Source organism: Phalacrocorax carbo, chromosome 4 (assembly GCF_963921805.1).
Source record: "Phalacrocorax carbo chromosome 4, bPhaCar2.1, whole genome shotgun sequence".
Classification (NCBI taxonomy): Eukaryota; Metazoa; Chordata; class Aves; order Suliformes; family Phalacrocoracidae; genus Phalacrocorax; species Phalacrocorax carbo.
The window spans coordinates 6,400,814-6,422,538 of NC_087516.1; the positions used below are offsets into that span (position 1 = coordinate 6,400,814).

A 21,725-nucleotide genomic window follows, 5' to 3' on the forward strand; every position below is an offset into this window, starting at 1 on the left:
GCTGGAGCCCCTCTGCTGCGAGGCCGGGCTGGGAGAGTTGGGGCTGTTCAGCCTGGAGAAGAGAAGGCTGTGGGGAGACCTTATTGGGGCCTCCCAGGGCTTAAAGGGGGGCTGTAGGAAGGATGGGGGCCACCTCTAGCAAGGCCTGTTGTGACGGGACAAGGGGTGATGGTTTTAAGCTAAAGGAGGGGAGATTTAGACTAGATATAAGGAAAGAATTTTTTACAATGAGGGTGGTGAAACCCTGGCCCAGGTTGCCCAGGGAGGTGGTCGATGCCCCATCCCTGGAAACATTCCAGGTCAGGTTGGACGGGGCTCTGAGTGACCTGATCTGGTTGGGGATGTCCCTGCTCACTGCAGGGGGGTTGGGCTAGATGGCCTCTAAAGGTCCATCCCAACCCAAACCATTCTGTGATTCTGTGATCTAACATGGACATGAATAAAGATGCTGGTCGTCTGACACCGCTGCTATCAACCAGCAGGAGGGTCATGATAAAACCCGATGGAGGTTTTCTGGAGCACATAGTGTCTTTTTTTTTCTCCCATCTTTTTTCCCCCTCTATCCTGGGTTAGCATCTGCTGAAAGCATTTGTGAAAAATATTCGAGAGGCCAATCAATCTCCCAAGTGCTTCTGCAGCAGCATTTCAGACCTGGGAGCCACGTTAAGGCCACGCACAGTTTCTCTCCAGGCTGCAATCCCACCAAGAGGGATGAGAACTGCAGGTATTTACCCCTTACTACTCGACTCCAAGGCCAAACCACAATGCGCAGAGAATAATCTTTATTAGTTGCACGACAGAAAAGCCGCTGTTGGCTTTTTTTTTTTAAATTCTGTGCATGACTGACTTGTTTTGCTGCCAACCTCTGTGATTCTGCTGTGATTTTTAAGGGCTAGAAACGTTTCCTTTTGTTTTCCCTGGGTTGGCTCACCAGCCTTTGAACAATGCGGTGGTATTTCAACAAAGACTCTATTATTGTTGCCCAGGCTTAGCTCGGTGCAGTTAGGCCTCACCTTCCAGCAGAGAGCAGGTGACCTGCTATTAAGAGTAGCACATGATTGTTATTCTGTTGTTCGGTGTTTTCCGCTAGCTGGCAATGATCTTTCCTGCCAATTACTCGTTTAAAAGTGTAAATACACACATCTAGTGGGATATATATTTCAGAAAGAATCAGGCCTAAGTACTGGGTTATTCCACGATACATTAATGGCACAGCCAAAGGAGCAGCTGACTGGGTTTGGGGTTATTCCCTTCAGTATCCCAAGTGTCTGACTGCTGCTCGAAACAAAGAACAGTCACTGGGGTTTTACACCGATTCAGGAAGCCCGTCCCGACATGTGGGCATCTCTCAAGTCTCACTGGGATGGGGAGTGTTAGCCCAGAAGTGTGGGGTGATAAACCTGTTTGTATCCTCACAGCGACGGCTGATGCCTTTGGCTTGAAACACACCTTGCAGTGCGCCTGCCTGGAGGAACGCAGGCGTTTCCACTTAGGGATAACGGGCCTTTCCGTTCGCAATTCATCTGAATCCGCTGCTGAGGTACAGTCTCAGTGAACACAGGAAAATCATTTATGGTGTGCTGAGCCTTCCTTATGCACAAAAAGGCAGTGCTGGACATTTTAGAATTTAAGTTTCAGCGACAACCAGCTCCGTCTGCAAACAGCTCAAAGTCCTTTTGTACCAGCCTGTGCTTGTCCCATGTCAAGGCCTCTTCGAGAGCCAACTCTCATGCTCTCTGCTTCAGTACGGAGGGAGGTGTTTGAACCTGCTGTGTTTGAACAGATGTTTTGCTTGTCGGGTGGTAACTGCGAGGCGTTAACCTTAGCGAAACGCCACACTGAGGAACGGAGCAGCTCGGGCCATCAGGCTGGCAAGGGTGGCAGCATGATTTTGGGTACTGAATTCTGCATCGGAGGCTGGAATTACCTGTTAGGAAATTACACGGTAGCTGAGATAACAGCTTGCTGTTGAAAAAAAGGGAAGCTCCTGCTCTTTCCTCCCTTTACCATCCATCCACCCTCCGCTCTCAACCTGGGTACAGAGTTTGTGCTGGCTCTGGCATTCCTCTGGCCCTGTCTGGTTCACCTTGCGTGAGGAGCGTTCCCACCCTATGGTCCATAGCTTGCCAAGTTTTCCCGCTACTTCCATGTGTTGGCAGAGAGGTGTTTTTTCTGAAAGGTAATGCAACCAACAAAATCAAGGTCATTTTTCCTTGACGTTTCCTGAGGAAGGCAGCAAGATCAGTCAGTAGGGAGCAGGAAGGCTGTAGGACCATCTTCTGTGGGAGACTTAGCCCAGCTTAAACCTGTTGCAAAAGTGCATGCTAACCTGAGTGAAACCCTAGTGAAGGCACAGCAGCCTCTGGGTGTCAGATGTGTCTATTCAATTAACTCTGTGTCTCTCTCACTTGATAAGGCATAAAACAGCTAAAAACCAACATGACCCATGAAGGTAAAACTTCACCGACTCACTGGAGAAACCAAGTGGAAGATGAAGCACCTCTAACTCATCTTTCCAGATAAACCCGCTTTCTGGTTGGCAGTGGCTCTCCAAGCCTGTCATAGAACCATAGAATCATTAATTTTGGAAAAGACCTCTAAGATCGTCAAGTCCAACTGCCAACCCAACACCACCACATGTCCTAAACCATGTCCTGGAGTCTACGTCTATGGGTTTTTTGAACACCCATTCAAAAAATGGGTGTTGAATCTCCCACCTCTCTGGGCAGCCTGTGCCAATGCCTGACCACTCTTGCAGTGAAAATATTTTTCCTAATATCCAATCTAAACCTTCCCTTGCACAACCTGAGGCTGTCTCCTCTTGTCCTATCACTAGTAACTTGGGAGAAGAGACCAACACCCACCTCACCACACCCTCCTTTCAGGCAGCTGCAGAGAGCAAGAAGGTCTCCCCTCAGCCTCCACCAGGCTAAACCCCCCCAGCTCCCCCAGCCGCCCCCCAGCACACTTGTGCTCCAGACCCTGCCCCAGCCCCGCTGCCCTTCTCTGGACACGCTCCAGCCCCTCAAGGCCCTTCTTGTCCCGAGGGGCCCAAACCTGAGCCCAGCATTCAAGGTGGGGCCTCACTAGCACCGAGCACAGGGGCCCCATCCCTGCCCGGCTCCTGCTGGCCACACCAGTGCTGACACAAGCCCGGGGGCTGGTGGCCTCCTTGGCCACCTGGGCACTGCTGGCTCATGCCCAGCCAGCTGTCAGCCAGCACCCCCAGGGCCTTCTCCGCCAGGCACTTTCCAGCCCCTCTGCCCCAGGCCTGCAGCGTTGCCTGGGGTTGGTGTGACCCAAGGGCAGGACCCAGCACTTGGCCTTGTTAAACCTCATAAAACTGACCTCGGCCCATCGATCCAGCCTGTCTGGGTCCCTCTGCAGAGCCTTCCTACCCTTGAGCAGATCAACACTCCCGCCCAACTTGGTGTCATCTGCAAACTTACTGAGGGTGCACTCAACCCCCTTGTCAAGATCAAGGATAAAGATATTAAACAAGACTGGCCCCAACACTGAGCCTTGGGGGGCCCCACTCGTGACCAGCTGCCAGCTGGATTTAGCTCCATTCACCACAACTCTCTGGGCTTGGCCATCCAGCCAGTTTTTTACCCAGCCAAGGGTACACCCGTCCAAGCCATGAGCTGCCAGCTTCTCTAGGAGGATGCTGCTGTCATGTCCCAGCAATTACATTCTTGCTACCTGATTTTTTATCCTGCAAACTCCAATTCAGTGACATTTCTTTTGAAAAACACCTACTTCGCTTGCCTCTGGTTGATCTGTTGGATGAAGGATTGCTTGGTTTTACTCTGCTTGTGCAAAGACATCAGCAGGGGTGCTGGTATACTAATTACAACACATGCTGCTTTTTGATGGTCTGAATTCTCCCGGGGGAAGATGCAGGCTATAAATGATCATTTTACAGGGGACTACGAAAGGCCCTTGGTACAGGGCAGCCACGAGGTGGCACGCTGGGCTTTCGCTGCTGCGCCTCGCCGCTCCGAGAGCAAGTTATTCAAGAAAAGGAGGCAGATCTTTAGTGGAGTTATGTAAAACATCACTCCTATTAACATCCATCCATCCTGCAAGAACAGGCTGTGATTTCCACATAAATGGCTGGTCAGATTTGAAGTTATTGTCATATGATTGAAATAGATCTCTTATGTCAGTCAGTCAAAACAGAATGGAGAATGTGAGTCATGCTTTGCAAAAAGCAGGAAGTTTGGTTTTGTTGGCACGAATTTTTAATACAGAGAGAAAATTATATGGCTGTATTGCTGTGTTTGTCTTAAGGATTTGAGGATTTGTGAATAACATTGTCCATGCCTTAGAGAAAGGTTTCCAAAACAGAAAAGTAAGAGCTTTTAGATTACAATTGTTATTCCTTATGTCTCAGTGCTAAGGAATCTAGGAGGAGTCTAGAAGAAAATATGTACTCTCATGCAAACTCTTAGAGCCCCCTAAAATAAAAGGCTGCAATGGAAGTCTGCTGATCTGGGGCAGGGGTGGGAGGAAATACAAGAAAATGAGGTAATACTCATGGGTGTGATAGGCACAGTTGAACAGGGTTGTTGTTGTTTTGCCTTAAGGGTAATAAACCTTCATGAACCAGCACAAAGATAGAAGTGCAACCCTACACGTGAAGTATTCCGGTATTCTGAAACTTGCTGGGGTCTGTGGTTACTGCATATCTGTCTCTAAGCCCCTCGAATAACTAGGGGGACAAGAGGTAAGTTACTGTAAAAAGCATGGCAGAGAATAGTTTTTCTGCACAGTCTATAATGGAGTTTTAAATTTAAATATATTAGAGTTACCCTTCAACATGACTGTTCCAAACATTGCTATGTAAGAAACGTCAGTGTAAATGCGAACAGGTGCAGGGGAGGGCTAGTGAGATGAAGGGGGGGAGCAGAGAGCCAAAAGTGTAAGGGAAGGATAAAAGCCTTTGGTTTGATTTGCCTAGTGAAACAGAAGGAATTTGATTACTCTTTATAAACATACAAATGGGTAGACACTCGAGAGAGGAGTTATCTAAATAGAGAAAATATTAGCACAGGACCATATGGGCACTATAATAAAATGTCATTTAAGTTACCAAAAACGACATGAACTGTTTGGTATGCGGCACAGGGTAGACTCTTTCGGACTGTGTTATAATGAACTAAGTAAAAAAAAACCCCAAACCCTCTTAATTGCAACTGCAGCAGCATTCATGACCTGACTTTGCATATATCTGGTGCTTTAAAAGAGCTGTATTTCCAACTCACCAGAAAATAAGACTGCAAGCAGGAAGAACAATTTAGGTAGAAGTCTAAAAATTACACTGACAAGCTCTTTAAAAAGAGTTCACCGAGTGATCAAAATCAAGAGAGAAAAATACATCGACAAGTCCTGTTTTATTAGTGGACCAGAGAGTGTGATTAAAAATGAAAAATAAATAGCCAAAATGAAGAAAGCAGGAAATAAAAAAGTGTTGGTATAAATGAGACATTATGAGAAGCAGAGTAGCTATTGGAAGTGAAGCACGTCAAAGGAAATCCATAGCTGGCAAGACTAAATCCCAGAAAACCCTAGTAATGGTACAGGCCCATTACTAGATGAACATGATTAATATGTCAATAATGATGCAGAAGTGTTCATTGAACATTTATGATCTATGTTTGTAAAGAAGCAGGAAGATATGTGGGTGGATTACTTAACAGCGATGTGATAAATTTGAGTCCATTAGTAACCCATGAAGCTCTTGTCTTTGAGGGATAACTGTGGCCCAGTAGCTCTCAAACAGCTGGCTGCAGAGACCCCTTGTCTGTTGATGTTCATCTTTGAGTTATTTGATATACGAGGGCAATTCTAGAAAGCTAAAAACGTGCCAGGTTGGTATCCATTTTCAGAAAGGACAGTTGTATGATATGTAGTAAATGCAGATGTAAGAACAGTTCCTGGCTGAATACCAAAAAAGTTGGTACGTGGCTCAGACTAAAGAATTAGTAATGCCAGTCAGAGGTTTAATAGAAGTCCCAACAAAGAATTCAATTTCCTCTGGAAGGTGTAATAAACTTTTTAAAGGATATTTACTTAGAACTGCACAATATTTTAATTTAAAAAAACAGGTAATAAAGCATCAGTTAAGCATATATTAAACACCGGCCACATTTTTTTTTTGAATGGTTATAAATCATTACTGATCACTACTGGGATCCCTCCAGGATCATGTATGCTATACTACACATGTACATAATCAATATTTTCATTAGTCATTTGAAAGTAAATACAAAATCACTCCTAATACAATTTGCAGACTATATGCGCCTCAGCCGGGCCGTACAACTGGGACGACAAGGGCCATTGTTCAAAACAGGGCAAAATGGGTGTAGATAAAGAGACTGCCCCATAAGACAGTCAAATGCAAAGCTGCACATCTCAGGTATGCACATGTATGCAGAGGAAGAAAAGCATCGTGCTGTGTGCTCTCTGGTGGCCTACGGAGACCCTCTGTCCCTGTGCAAAGGGGAGGCACACCTCGGGATATACTTCAGCCTTTTCTGCTCCTGGATACAGATGAACACAGCACTCTTTATCTCCATATTGTGAAATGCAATGCTGAATAAACTCGAACAGGGGAAGGACAAACAACTGTAATTTAAGGGCTGGAGGAGATGCCTTACAAGAATTAAATAGTTTGTAGCTAATCTGATTTGTTACAAAGAAGATAAAGGTGTGGGTTGATATACTACATACCTAGATCTACAGGGATGAACGCTGCCACAAAAAGACTCATGGTAGCAGCACAAGGATCATGGTGTCATCCATTGCAGGCCACAGGCATGCAGTTGGTGTGGGCAACAGCCAACCTCCTTGATGGGAGCTGAAGGAGCAGCACCTTCTGTGGCCCAGAGCAAACGGGATAATGGTAACTGCTGGAAGAGGGGGAAAACTGCCCCTGAAGGATGCAGATAAAGGAAATCAACATCTGTGACTATGTGGGAGAAGCATGAGTTCACAGAATCATAGAATGGTTTGGGTTGGAAGGGACCTTTAGAGGCCATCTAGCCCAACCCCCCTGCAGTGAGCAGGGACATCCCCAACCAGATCAAGTCGCTCAGAGCCCTGTCCAACCTGGCCTGGAATGTTTCCAGGGACGGGGCATCAACCACCTCCCTGGGCAACCTGGGCCAGGGTTTCACCACCCTCATTGTAAAAAATTCTTTCCTTATATCCAGTCTGAATCTCCCCTCCTTTAGCTTAAAACCATCACCCCTTGTCCCATCACAACAGGCCTTGCTAGAGGTCGCCCCCATCCTTCCTAGAGTCCCCCTTTAAGCACTGGGAGGCCGCAATAAGGTCTCCCCACAGCCTTCTCTTCCCCAGGCTGAACAGCCCCAACTCTCCCTGCCCGGCCTCGCAGCAGAGGGGCTCCAGCCCTCGGAGCATTTCTGTGCCCCCTCTGGCCCCGCTCCAGCAGCCCCGTGTCCTTCCCGTGCTGAGGAGCCCCGAGCTGGAGGCAGCGCTGCAGGGGGGTCTCACAGAGCGGGGCAGAGGGGCAGCACCCCCTCCCTCGCCCGGCTGCCCGCGCTGCTGGGGATGCAGCCCAGGGCACGGTTGGCTTTCTGGGCTGCGAGCGCACATTGTTGGCTCATGTCCAGAGATGAACGTACCACAGATGGCTTCCAGGGCTGCTGCGACACTTGGCCAACACTTGGGCCTACTGTCACCACATCCCATCACACACACACCCCTACGGGGCCGAGCTCGTCCACTGGAGGCTGGGGCAGCCGTTAACTGCGGAGCGAGCTCCTCAGGGGAGCAGCTCATCCGGCCATCCCCTTTCACGAAGAGAAGGTGATCGCCAGGAGAAGGTGCTGAGGCAACATAAACCGCCGGCCTCGGGACAGGGTGGCCGCAACGAACAGCTCAGCGGAGCGCGCGGGTGTAGCCGACCCCGGCTCGTCGGCCGGCCCCTCACGCCACCCGGTGGGCAATGGCGGGCCCCGGGGCGGGGCACCGCCCACCGCCCCTCCCGCCCGACGAGCCCATTCCGCTCCGGAGGGGCCCTTCCCCCGCCCTCCCCCACCGCACCACGCGCCGGGTGGTGCGCGCCGCTCGCCCCGCCCTGCCGACGCCGAGGAACAGCCACGTCTCCAGCCCGGTGGAGGGCCGGCCGGGAAGGGGCGGGGCCGCGCCGCCCGGCCCTCCAGTCAGCAGCACGTGTGGCGCTTGCGGCCCCGCCAATCCGAGAGCAGGTCGGTGAATCATGCGCTTTCGATTGGTCGGAACAGCGGTAGAGGGAGGGGAGGGAACGGCGTGACTCCAATTGGCTCGGCGGCTGTGTTGACAAACACCGCTCCTTCCCACCTTCGCCGCCGGTCGCTCCAATCAAGAGGAAGAGGCGGGCGGAGCGGCGTGGCGCCGACCCAATGGGTTCCCTCCCCGCTGCGAAGGGGCGGGCGGCGGTGTCAGGGGCGGTTGCGCGCGGAGTGCCGGTACGTGGCGGGCGGGCGTGGTGGGGCGTGGCGTGGCGCCGCGGGGAGGGCTGCGGCGCGCGGCGGGCGCCCATTCTGTGGCGGCGGCGGCGACAGCGGTGGCGGTGTTCATGTCCTAACGGCTGGTGGCGGCGGGCGAGGCGGGGCCCCTCCATGCGGGGGCCGCGGTGCCGCAGCGCTCTGGTCGCCTTCACCTTGCTGGTGGTGTTAGGGGTGGCGGCGGGCGGCCCGGAGCCGCCGCCGGGCGATGCCGCCGCTGTGGAGGCCGCTTTTGGGTTGGGGGCGGCCGCCGCTCCCGCCGCTCTGCCGGCCGGCTCCGCTGACGTGACGGTGGAGGATGATGAGGCCGGTGTGGCCCCCGCGGCGCCCGGCGAGCAGGAGCCTGAGGAGAGCGGGGAGGCCCGGACCGGCGGCAGGTGGGCGGGAGCAGGGGGGTCGGTGCCTGGGCCCGCTGAAGGGGGCGGCTGTCTGGGTGGGGGGGTCAGTGCCCGGGGCTGTTGAGGAGGGGTTCGGCCGCCTGGGCGGGGGGGTCAGTGTGTGGGGCTGCTGGGGAGGGGGTTACCGCCCGGTTTGGCGCGCTTGGCGGGAGTCAGTGCCTCAGGGGAGAGGGGGCAGCGTCCAGGGGTGGTGCCGGCGTGGGGGGTGTGCCCAGGAGTGGTGCTGGGGGTTGGGGGACCGTGCCCAGGGGTGGTCCTGGAGGGAGGGGGGGAGCATCTGTCCAGGATGGGAATCAGTAGCTGGGAGTGCTGGGGAGGGGGGTCGGTGCGTGGGAGAGGAGCTGCACGGTCCCGGGGTCGTGTGAGGGGAAGGGGCGGTGTGGGAGTGGGCTCGGAGCGGGGATAGCGCTTGGTAGGGTCGGAAGGGTTGGAGTGGGAAACGTGGAGAAGAGAGGCGGGAAAGGTGGGCTGTGGGTTGTTGGGAAGGGGGTGCGTGGAGAAACAAGGGTGCCGCAAGGTAGCGCGCGGGGTTGGAGTGCGGGGACACGCGGGGAAGTATCCGAAGGAGGGAGGAGAGGCGAAGGGGTGGAAGAGATGAGTCCCGTGATGGGGCTGGAGGTAGCGCTGCGGCGGACGGACAGGCTGGGCCGAGGGGCGAGGGAGAGGCTGTGGCAGTGAGGGAAGGGTACTTCAGGGCCTCACCGTCACCAGGGGTATTTCAGGAACTCACCATCGCAAACGTGCTTATTCATTTCTGTGGTTGTCAGTAGATTATTCGTCTAAATTCTTAGGCAAGCTGCCGGATGAAATGCTATGTGACATCTGGCCAGTCTGTGCACCCTGGTAATACCAAGTCTCGATCCCTTCCTTGACTTGTTACCGGGTGGCGGTGCTGCGCCTGCTGGAAGGAGACCCAAAAAGCACCGCATCTGTAGCCTAAACTCTTTCCAGCACCTGCAAGTCACAGTTGTTCAGAGCATCGTATCCCTTGCTGTCATCTTTTTCTTTTAAAGGAAATGCAGTTCTCCTGTTTACTTAATTGTCTGTTAAAGACAGACACTGGTGAATGCTTGAAGGGAAGCAAAACATGCAAGACAAATTGCCGAACAAGTTTCAGAATATAACAAGGGGAAATAAAATACTTAATAACCGCATGTGGCAAGAAGCTCTGGCAAAAGGAAGACTTTAATGAATGACTCAAGTGCAAAAATGTTACTGAGCTGTTTCCAGTCTGTTCCTGAATTGGCTGAGAAAGATGAGGTGATAAGCCACAGCCAGAGTTTAAAGGAAGAGCATGACTAAATGCCTGCTATATTTAAGAACCTGTTCTAAAAATTAAAAGCCCAAAGCTTTTTGTTAGTATACCCGAGCATTCATTTAGAGCAAGAAATTGGCTAATAACTTGACATCCTGTTTTCCTTGGGGAAAATCTATTCACCTATTAGCAACAGGATCATCCTTTTGTGTATCACATCATCCAAATCCTGCCTAGTTTATTACAATTCTACTGTATTCAGTTTTTAATAAGACCTTCATTTATTTACCCCTGAAAATATTTAAAAATTAAGATTTGTTTGACTGCTAGAGCTAAGTAAAATACACTGAAGATGTTCAATTCAGTAATTTAAGCCTGAGATTAAATGTAGGTGTTCTCTAATTGATTAGTGCATAGGAATAGATTTGCTGTCATCAAATAGGAATAGAATGCCTATCTGGCCATAGCATTGGCCATAGTATTTGCCTGCCTTTATTTTTTTATCTGTATTTGCGAGATCTCTACTCACCTCAGCTAATTTCCTTCATTAATAAAATATCCATGTAACATAACAGGTCAATATAGTCTGAAAAAAAGCCCCAAAAAACCCAAACCCCAACTGTTTTTGCTGTAGGCAAATGAATGTAATCATCTTGGTTTTGAGGCTTTGTTTTTAATTTCCTAGAAGAAAATGTGAGGGTTAGTGAATTACCATGCTCTTTACATACAAACATGCAGGTTTTGAAATTGGAATAGCTGTTTAGAGTACAAGTTTAGCAAACAGACGTATTTCCAATGCCCCAAATGGCTTTTGAAGGTATTAGGGTATTAGGGTTATGGGTTTGTTCTGGTTTTTGGGGGTTTTTTTGTTTGTAAACTGAAACAGGAATAATGGTAAATGTTGTACTAAAATGATGATAAGTTCTGCTTTGTTTTTCTAACAATAACAACTTATTTGAATAAATACGAAGTTTTTGTGCAATGAAAGGGTGTAGATGCACTAAGTAAGTGTTTCTCCTGTATCCTGTTTACATCTTCCCTTCAATTGCTAAGTTTGCCCTTCTGTTCGTAGGTAAATCAGAAGCCTTCCTTCGGTAAAGTAGAACAGAGCTGTGCTCAGGCCACCTGATCTCAGAAAGTGGACTGTGTTCATGATAGGATGTAAACAATGGTTTTAAGGCCCAGGACTGGCCTTTTGTCAATGTATGTGGAAGTCTGTAGAAGATTTTTGCGTAGTTTCAAGGGGGAACAAGGGGGACTGCACTTACAAGCTCATGTCTGTGAACAAAAAAAGATAGGAAATGGTAAGAAATCATTTCATTTAACCATAGAGGCTGTTTGTAGGTGGTTGGGATGGGTGAAGTAGGTCCAGATGTGTTTTTGTATTGACAAAGTGCAAATAAAATCTAACTATATAGTATTAGCTTATTCTCTGCCAGCTGCTGAGATTACAGATATCTTTGTATGCACTATGTTGTACTGGCCCCTTGCTTTAGTCCTGCTGGCCATCTGTAAGGGCCCAGAAGGGATTTTCTTCTGCTTCATTATTTGGTTCATAATATGCTTTGGAGCAGCAACTAGAGGCAAGGTGAAGTATGTGTCTTCATCATTTTACTGATGTTCATTTTTCAGGATCCTGGGATTTAAGTAATTGCCCAGTTTGGAGTGATTCCTTTCTGTATCTTTTTTTGTTCTGGTCCAGCCTTGTGGAGACTATTAGAATTCTGGTTTTGTGTTGGTGGGGTTTTTTTTTCCTTCTCTAGTATCTGTGTGATGTGATTCGCTCCCTAGTATAGTCTGTGATTTGCTTTCAACAAATGCCTTGCCATTTGAGGAGTTTGCAGCCTTGATGCTGTTTGGCTCTATCCTCCTCACTTCCTTGGCATTACAGTTGTGGCTTTTGAGCTTTTTACCTTTGACCTTAAGTTGGGTAATATTTTGTGTGGGATGGTATGCAGAACTGAGGTCTAGTTTGGTAGTGTTCGTAGAAAACTTGTATGTTGTTGGAAGCTGGCTTCTCTGGTTAAGGTAGTCTTTAAGCTTTACCCCAGTCAGCAGGTGGTGTTGATAAAGCCAGTGATAAGATATTGTTTTGCAGAGAAAAACAGAGTTTATCAGGCTTAAGGGAAATAGAAGCTAACCTAGGAATTCCTTTTCTTTGCAATTTGTCGATTAGGTGTCCCAAAGACACATCCAGAATATCGCTATTTCAGTTTAATGCAGTGGAATTGCAGGTACAGTCCTAACCTCTTCAGCCAGCAAAGGCTTAAAGGATGGTGAAAAGGATGGCTCTTTATTCTTGAATTGTGGCCGTATTCTACTGGTGTTTAAGAATTTGCTGTAAGAACTGGGCATAATACATGACAGTAAACTTATGATAGCACTGTGGGGTGACAAAAAGCAAGTTGCCTGCCTCTTTTTAAGCTCTGAAATAGTTTCTTGAAGTAGTAATCTAAATTGCTTTTATCAGAATGTGTTAATCTAGTGCTTGATTAGACTACATGAAAGATGGGAAGATCTCTTGTCACCGCTTCATACTCTCAGTATGCAAAGCTGCAAGCTGTGGAATCTCACAGAAAGGAGGGAAACTGGAAAAAAGGGAAATCTGGTGGTGAACAAGTAAAACACTAGCATTGGTCTATGGCACATGGAGAGAAATTGCAAATCTTATACCAATTAGAGTTCAAGTGACACGATTTTAACTCACTGGAGTTGGTCAGAGATGGGAAGAACAGGTACTAAGATTTTAATTTATAGAAAAATAAAGTAACAAAGGATTTTATTACAAGAGTAAGGATTTATAGCGGTTTTTTTCTGACATGCAGGATTATTGCTGAAGAGCAAGACGAAGATGGGATCAGAAACAGGACTATTTAGTTCCAAACGAGTCACTCATTAAAAACAGCAGAGAGAAATGAAAGCTTTTCTTGCACCTAGTTTCAGTTCTAAAAGTAGCCACATGCAAGATTTAAGTATAGCTGAGCCAGTCCTGTTCCTGTGTCTAATCAAAGTGTTTGCTCAGTAGGTGGAGTTTGTGAAACGAAGTCCATTACAGAGCTGGTGGCCAAGGGGACTAATAAAGAGTACCACTGCACCCAAGAGAAGCCAGGATTTTTAGGCTTTGCAGAAGTGGTCAGTTAAACCAGTTTCTCAAAAGACTGGGCTATTGGTACAAAGGTTCCCTCTAAAGACATGATTCCCCCCACCCCATCCCCTCTTTCCTAATCAGCTAAACTTAAAACGTAAGTCCAGTTACACCACAATTTGGGTGACTGGAGGTCATGATGCAGGTACAGATTCCAACACTGCAGTCTTGGGCGGAGGTGGTGAGGCTTAAATAATGAGCTAAGGTTGAGGTTTGCATCTGGTGGGGAAAGATAATACAGAAAGGTAAGATACAAAGGCATAAAACATTTGTTACTTGAGAGAGAAGTCAAGCGGGAAGAATTAGATAAAGGAAAACAATAGGAGTAGATGGGAAGGAAACATTTCACAGTGCGATTTTTAGGATTTTTCTTCTCTACAGTGTTACTGCCAAAATTCCCTCTGTTCTAGCTATATTTCTGCTGTTTTTTTATAACCTAGTTGTCAGCTGGATCAACATAACATTTAAATAGACCGACTTGGAATAATATTTTTATGCTATGCTAGCGGGCTTCAGATAAATTGTTTTACCATAAAGCAAACAGATTATGTTAAATGTGTGACCAAGGCTTTAGTGTGCAAGGACTTGTTTATGGTGCTTGAGCATAGAGTCTCCTGCAATCTGGTTTAATATTAACCCAATCTAGGTTTCTGTACAGTTGGAATAATTGTATGTACTCAGCTTGTAAAAACTCGTGTATTCTGCTGTTCAAATATTTGCACAATTGGTATTTTCTTGAACTAAGTTTTTGGAGGAATGTGATGCGTGGCCACCTTCAGAAGTAGGAGCTGCAGTGATATTTTTTGTACAGGTTAAATATATATTTAATTCCCTATTTATTAACAGTATAGTGCTAAAGTACAGTATAAGGTCCTATAAAATGTGTGAGTTACTTTTACAGGTAAAGCTGCAGTTTTACATGACCTTTGTTATAGGTGATGTAATAAGCCGCTGTCTTTAAACATGTTTTTAACATTGTGATTTTAGTTTCTCCCTCTTTAAAGAAAAACAATAGCCCTCATCATCTCCTCTCTAAACTTCAGCTTACTACACTGGTAACTTTGGACAAGTGAATATATTTGGCTTCAGTTCTAGATAATAATTTAGTGTCCCTTGTTGTTTAAAGTAATGATTCATATACATATCTGTGTGTGTGTTACCTCCCCCCGCCCTTTCACCCCCACACAAAAACAGTTAATCTGCCCATCAGGTTTATTTGCACAGTTCCTTATTCTCATTGAAACCAATGTCTATAAAGGTCCTTCTGGGTCACTAGATCCAGACCCGCTCAGTGCAAGCAGTCTGTAAAGTGACCAAGCTCTACTCCCACAGCCTTTGAAGATTGGTGAGCCTGCTGCAAGCCAAAACTGCCAACACATCTCAGCTTTTTCAGGTCAGAGTGAAACAATCTTCAAGGAAGAAAAGGCCCTTCAAAAATGCCTTGTCAGTGTTTTCTTTGGTGTGTTGGATAGGCTTTTTTCCCCCTCTTTTTTATTATTTATTTTAATTCTTGAATTCTAGCCCAGTCAGAAACACTTATTCTAATTGTACTGCTGTGTAAGAAACAAAATTTACTAAAGTCGATGAGGATCAGGCACTGTAGAAATCAACAGCTAGTCTGCCATTACATGCATCCCCAGACAGGTAGGCTGCTTAAAGCCTACGCTGCGTAAGACAGTTCGCTTGCTTTGTTGTCTGCAGACATTGGAGGTTATTTCTAGTGTCCTGTGTATGCCTTAGGGGAGACTTGTTTTATTCTAAGACTTGTCAAATCTCCAAGATTTCAATGTCTCATCCATAAGCATTTAAAACTTGGTTGCTACTTTTTCTTATGTACTGATTTGCTTGGTGAATTTTATCACGTTTTGGTTGTTTTGAAAGGGCATATTAAAGTTCAGCGTGGAAGGGGCTGGGAAAAATAGGATCTATGCTGTTCACATAAATATCTCAAAAGCTGATGTCATTCAGTGTTGTAGTGGTAACACCTGCATGTGGGAGCAAAAAGTCCACTATCTTCCCCTGAAACTGAGCTCTGAAAGTGTCTTACAGCATGTAAATTAGTTTGACATCCAGCCAGAGACTTCAACTTTTCTACTCTCTTGTTGGTCTGGGTAGAGCTACCAAGTTAAACTGCTGCTTTGCAGAATGCAGAGACTTTAAAGTTGGAGTTGCACTGGGTGAAATATAGCAAACAGCTCATAGATAAACTCCATGCTGCTGTAGTTTTGACAGTGAATGCTTCCAACTTGCAGATCTCTAGTAATTATCAGCACTTTGGATGGACGAATTGCTGCACTGGATCCAGAAAACAGTGGGAGAAAGCAGTGGGATCTGGATGTGGGATCAGGTTCTCTTGTGTCATCCAGTCTCAGTAAACCAGAGGTAAGGCTTAATCTCTTTCCTCACCAAATCTCTAAAACCAGAATATTCTATAAGAAAATGAATGCAAATTCCTCTGTATTTGATAGATGTTAAGTAATGCAGCAATCTTAGTATGGATAAAGTTGATAGCTATTGTCAAACTTTTTATTGAGTGCTTACATCATGTTGCCATTTCAAACTAGAGCGTGTCAGCAGTTTAGTCTTGCCATTGACGTATGTGATAACTATCGAACCAGATGATGTAACTGAGTTTGCGAATTGTATGCAATTGCTGATTGAAAACAAGTTACTTGTAATTTGAAGCAAATAAAAGGATCTTCTGCTTTGTATTACTAGAGTATGTTTTGGCAAGTACTGGCTTTTTTTTTCCCCTCAAGAAAAGCAGAAGTCCTTGTGACTTAATAAATGAACAAAGGATTGGGTTTTTTGTACTAGGTAAGCAGGTTGCCTATGAAATAGAATGTGTTAGCAATGTAGTAGAGTGCTGAAGGTCACCCTGAAATACTGAGTGGTAAAGGGTTGCATCACTTCTTGCTGGTGAACTGTAAGATGGAAATCTAAAGAGGTGGCACCAAACAAGAGATTTATTTCCACCATCAGTTTGAATAAACTTAGGCTAAAAGTTAGAAGGAAGTTTGTTGGGTTTTTTTTCTTCCTGCACTGAAGAAGTAAGATCCATGAGTCATTCTCTCCTAGAATTAGGAGGAATAAATATACCAACTAAGAGGTAGTTTGTGGTGATGACAGAGTGCATGGTCTGTCACTGTCATGGATGGTTGGATTTGATGACCAGTGCTATATCGTGCTTTTACACGACGACCTTCAGGGAATGAAAGTTTAATTCAGGTGTATTCAGGCTGTATGAGCTTCTTGCTTGTGGTTCTTTGTTGCTGTTTAGTTTACGTGACCTCTGGTTCGGTATAAAGAAATCTGAGGGAAGATTTGATCTGTTGCTGTGCTAGTGCAAGTATGAGAGCTAGTAATGGTATCTCAGATTGTAAAAGTAATGTGAATGTTAACTCATGCTCCTTTGTTTCTGAGACAGAATTTTATTTACGGATGCAACTTTTTGAGGCTTGTTCAGATATATTTTTGTGTTTAAGAAAAAACACTGGGGAAAGAACTTTCTTAAAAATATGTTCTAGAACAGAATTTAAAAGAATATGAAAACTGAAGAGCTCTGTAAAAAGGAAGGTGCCAGTTCTAAACTGTGGTCCTTCACAAATGTTTTCAATACTAGATATGTAAAATATTGTTCTGTTATCTGTTGCTGCAAATAGCTTCTAATGACCACTGTGAAAATAGAACAACTGGTTATAAAACGCACATGTGAAATATGTGCAAATGTAAACTTAATTTTTCAGTACAAATTAAGACATGAGCCAAGGTTTTTAAAGATTTCATGAATGCAAGCATTTAATACTATAGAAGCGCTTTTGCGTGTCTAGATTTTGTTGCTCAACTGATCTGTCCAGAGGTTTTATTTTTTTTCCCAGTGTGGTATGACTGTAGAAACTAAAGGCTGGTGCTTAGACAACAAAGATTGTAGCTTGTCCATGCAACATCTAATTCCCTTTTGTAGCTACAAGTTAGTAGGTTGTGTGAGTCCTAAAAATAGGCTTTCAAAGAGTGTTTGTTATGCATATAGGAAGTTTTCAGATTTCAAATTGTTACATTTCTACAACTGTGGCCAAAGACACTGATGGATTTTGGCAGTTAAGATGCAGAGCCTACAAGAGAACTAATTTTGGAAGTAAAACTTCATTCTGGCCTCTTAGAAGCCGTTAAGCGTTATGAATATAGGCCTTTTTAGACTTACTGTCATGTAAACAAATGCTGTTAAGATAAGACAAAATTTAACAAGCCAGTGATGAATATTCCAAATAAGTTACACTTAAACATTTAAATGTTTAAAATAAATAGTTAAATGTTGAATCTGCTGTCAGTATCAGGTGAAAGACTGTGCAGTGAATCTAGGCGCTACTTGAGTGAGTAACTGGCCACATGAAAGTTGCTGGGACAATTCTGTTTTGGGTCAAAATACTAAATTCATTGGAGTCTCAGTGTCTGTTATCTCCCCAGTCTGCAACACTTCCCCTCTGATCTGGGCATGTAGCATGTTAAGTTTTACTCTCTCAAACTATTGAGGCTTCTTCCTCCTCTTCCAACATTTTAGAGGTAAAAAAGGTCTCTGCACTTACAATCACAATATTTATCATAAACCAGTATCACTATGTGAATTGTTAACCTACATCTTCTTGCAAGAAATGGCAGATGAGAAACTCTTTGTGTTACACTTGCACTGTTAAAGATTTGTGTTCTTTCAGAGTGAGGGAAGTGTGTGCTGCTGTGTCTTAACTGTTTTGATGAGTTGGGGTTTTTTTAGCTATCTTGGGTGAGAGTGCAATGAACTGTAGTTCCAGGTCCTGGTGCAAAAGCATCAATTTAGTTTCCAAGTGCCTTTTAAGAAAAGACATTAGATTTTCAAGCTTTCAGTGTTTAATAGAACAGTAGTTCCTTCCTTTCCCTAACCGTAAAATGTCAACTTGGCTGTCTGGAGCTCATGTGTTAATTAGGAAAGTGAGGTAGTAAAATTTCAAATGTTCCAGCAGCTCTGTCAAACACTTCAGATCTTGAAACTGCTGCTTAAGACACTGACAAGTGAGATGTTCATCATTTGTCATGTGAACAGATCAATTAGAAAGGAAAGGCTGCTGAACTATTAATTGTGTGTCTGGGTAACTCAAATTCATTCCTTGGCTCTAAGCTCCAACATAAACAATCATGGTCAGGGTGCCAATGCTGAGAAGGTGTGACTCTGCATTTCAGTTGTGTGCATAACAATTTAAAAATTTTGTTTCCCTATCCATTGTGTTATAACGAAAAGCCCTTCTCTACAAAAGCTGTCTATTTACAACTCTCTAGATTTCTTGTTACTTGCACATAAAGATTGCTTGTTGAAGTTCAGGGTGAAATCATTGAATCTCAACTTTTCTAAAAGGGAACTTACTTTTAATGAAAACACTTTATTCTTTAAAATTTAGCTCTGTAATGAATACTTCATCTATACTTAGAAGAGAGTACTTTTGGGGGAATCAGCCTCTTAAAATGATGATGCTTAATCATAAAGAAAATAGAGAACTGCCTCTGAAGCAGTGGAAATGGTTCATAGCACATCATTATGAGACTGTTGATGTTTACAAACGAGGGTGACACGTCCTCTTACCTGCATAGCTTTATACTAAATTACTTAATGGGCTTTTGTCGGTCTTTTATGAGGATCTGTTATGTGAGGGAAATGCAAGTGTGAACTTGCCTCTATATTAAAATGACTGGCCGGTAGTGACTAGCATGCTGATGGGATGGGGAGAGGCTGGAGAAGAGATGGAGAAGAGATGGAGACAGGAAAAAGCCTACTATGGGATGGATAAACAGCAGAGATATTCCCGTGAAAAAGCTGGTAGCTGATGTTTGATGAGAAAGGGGAAAAATAAGTGGGATACTGGATGTTGATGATGTGAGAGTAACAGCTTAAAAATACATTTATGACTGCTACAATTTTCCTTTGCACTATCAGGTGTGCTGCAGGGAGTTCAGCGTGATGGGGCAGCTCCACTCGTAGTAGTTCCAGTGGCAGAGGCTGCACAGGGATGTACTCAATAAAATTAACTGCCTTTGCTCATGATTTGGCTGTTGCACACTAATCTCTAAGTAAGCATCTTATTTCCTTGTTTGAGAGACTAGGAATCATGGGACAAAAAGAGTTTCAGACCACAAGGCTGACATTTATAGCAGTCATAGTAAACATACCACTGTATCCTGGAAAAAAATAATAGGGTTATGCCCTGTCACAAAATCTGTCTACATCCTTATTGCTCTAAAGGCTCTCAGAATCTTTGAATTGCATTGTTTATATATTCTTGTCATTTTTTTCTTGTGTTAGCCACATAAAATAAACTTTTCTACAAACTTTGACATCTGTGTGATCTTTTTTGTACATAAAAGTGGCATATTTTTGTGGAATAGCCCAGTATTATATTTTTTCCTCCAGAGAAAAGTGGAGATGCAAAGAAGTTTTATACTGAAGTCAGCTGAAAACTAATCGCATTGTAGGCAAAGTGAACCCATAGATATCTTTAGCAGATTGTTCCTTTTCTGCCCTTTGGAGAGGACAGACTGATGCTTAGAGCAGTGAATTGAGAAAGGATTTTGAAATCTCTAAAGCTCCACTGGTGACAAGATTTAATGTGCAGTATGAATGTATCTTTTTTTTTTTTCCCCTTTATCAGCATGACAAACACTTTCAATTTTCAGTGTTTTGATTCCCCAAAAGAAGTACTAAGTTCTGCTGTGAAGTGCCAGGTACCTGGGAATCACTTTAAGGTACTGACTGCCTGCACTTCCCTGCGTACTGGGTAAGGTAACCTCTGTACCCGGTCAAGCCAGCGAGCAGCCAGAAGCTGTCTTATGCTTCAGTGCAGAAGAAATTGCAAAACCCACACTGAAGTGGGTCAGGGCAAGACAAGGTGTCCAAACGCCCTCTGAGGGGCTTCAGTTGTGACTTCTGGATTCTTTTATGTGTGCCCCCAGAGGTTAGGGGAGAGTAAATAATTTAACAGTCTCTTTGAAAGAGAAATCTTGTGATACCAGTTTTAGGAAAGTCACACCCACCACTTAGGGCACCCCTGGAGCAGCATTTTATTAACCTGAATAAAAATGAGGTTTTTGTTTGGTCCATGGCTTTCTACTTATTTTTCAGTTAAGTTGCTGCCTGGAAATATCATCCAACAAAAGGTGAGATGTTTGTTTTGGGCACGGGTGAGGAATACTGTCAGTCAGACTAATTTCTTTCACTTAAACGTTATTATAGCAGCTGCTGAATACTATGAATTTCTATTAAATATGCATAAATCTGTTCTGACTCAGCTAACAGTCACTGGACAAAAGGAGATTTGTTTCAAACTACACAAACATTCTGAGAAAATGGCTTTCTTTCTGGCTTTCTGCTTAAAAATGAATAGGTCTGTCTGGCTGACTAGGGTTAATCTTAACTTGTAATGTATTTGTGCATCTTCAAACATCTGGCATGGGATGCATCAGCAACAGAAGCAATCTTTCCTGCTTAGCACTTGGAAGAGTCTTTGTGCACTGAACAGGCTGGTTGCGGGAGCAAATGCTGTGCAGGGGGTCATGCCCCACATCCATTCAGACTTGCATATACAGAGAATAATAGGTTTCTTCTCTTAAGCATTTGAGGGTGTGCAAAACTTTGCTTTAGAAAGTTTTACTCAAGGAAGTGAGGAGTCACAGACTGGTGGGAGTTGGAAGGGATCTCTGGAGCTCATCCCGTCCCATCCCCTGCTGGAGCAGGCACCCCCAGAGCAGGGGCACAGGGCCGCGTCCAGGCGGGGGGTGAATGTCTCCAGGGAAGGGACCCCACAGCCTCTCTGGGCAGCCTGTGCCCCTGCTCTGGCACCCGCACAGGGAAGGGGTTTGTCCTCATGTTCAGGTGGAACTTCCCGTGTTCCAGCTTGTGCCCGTGGCCCCTTGGCCTGGCGTTGGGCACCACTGAAAAGAGCCCGGCCCATCCCCCTGACACCCACCCTTCAGATATTTATAGGCATTGATGAGATCCCCCCTCAGCCTTCTCTTCTCCAGGCTGAACAAGCCCAGGTCTGTCAGCTTTTCCTCCCAAGGGAGATGCTCCAGCCCCTGATCACCTTGGCAGCTCTGCGCTGGGCTTGCTCCAGCAGTTCCCTGTCCTTCTTGAACTGGGAAGCCCAGAACTGGACGCAGCCCCCCAGATGAGGCCTCAGTGGGGCAGAGCAGAGGGGGAGGAGAACCTCCCTCGCCCTGCTGGCCATGCTCCTTTCCATGCACCCCAGGACACCACAGGCCCCCTTGGCCCCAAGGGCCCGGTGCTGGCTCAGGGTCACCTTGCTGCCCCCCAGCACCCCCAGGGCCTTCTCAGCAGAGCCGCTCTCCAGCAGGTCCCCCCCAGCCTGTGCTGGTGCGGGGGGTTGTTC

General features: G+C 45.7%; 1 protein-coding gene and 1 long non-coding RNA gene across 2 annotated transcripts in view; one reads left to right on the forward strand and one right to left on the reverse strand.

Moving 5' to 3' along the window:
- Window positions 1–772: 772 nt before the first annotated feature.
- LOC135313238 (uncharacterized) lies at window positions 773–8,001 on the reverse strand. The gene is made up of 3 exons (XR_010372868.1): window positions 7,656–8,001; window positions 6,739–6,940; window positions 773–1,927 (listed from the first exon to the last, which is right to left on the reverse strand). It is a non-coding gene; the product is annotated as an uncharacterized LOC135313238 (long non-coding RNA).
- Window positions 8,002–8,512: 511 nt separating this feature from the next.
- The window catches only part of EIF2AK3 (eukaryotic translation initiation factor 2 alpha kinase 3), a 46,928-nt gene continuing 33,715 nt past the window's right edge, over window positions 8,513–21,725 (forward strand). Inside the window, exons 1-2 of the mRNA XM_064448884.1 lie at window positions 8,513–8,896; window positions 15,570–15,699. Of these exons, the coding sequence (XP_064304954.1) occupies window positions 8,634–8,896; window positions 15,570–15,699 (393 nt within the window). The 5' untranslated portion in view covers window positions 8,513–8,633. The remainder of the gene's footprint in view (window positions 8,897–15,569; window positions 15,700–21,725) is intronic.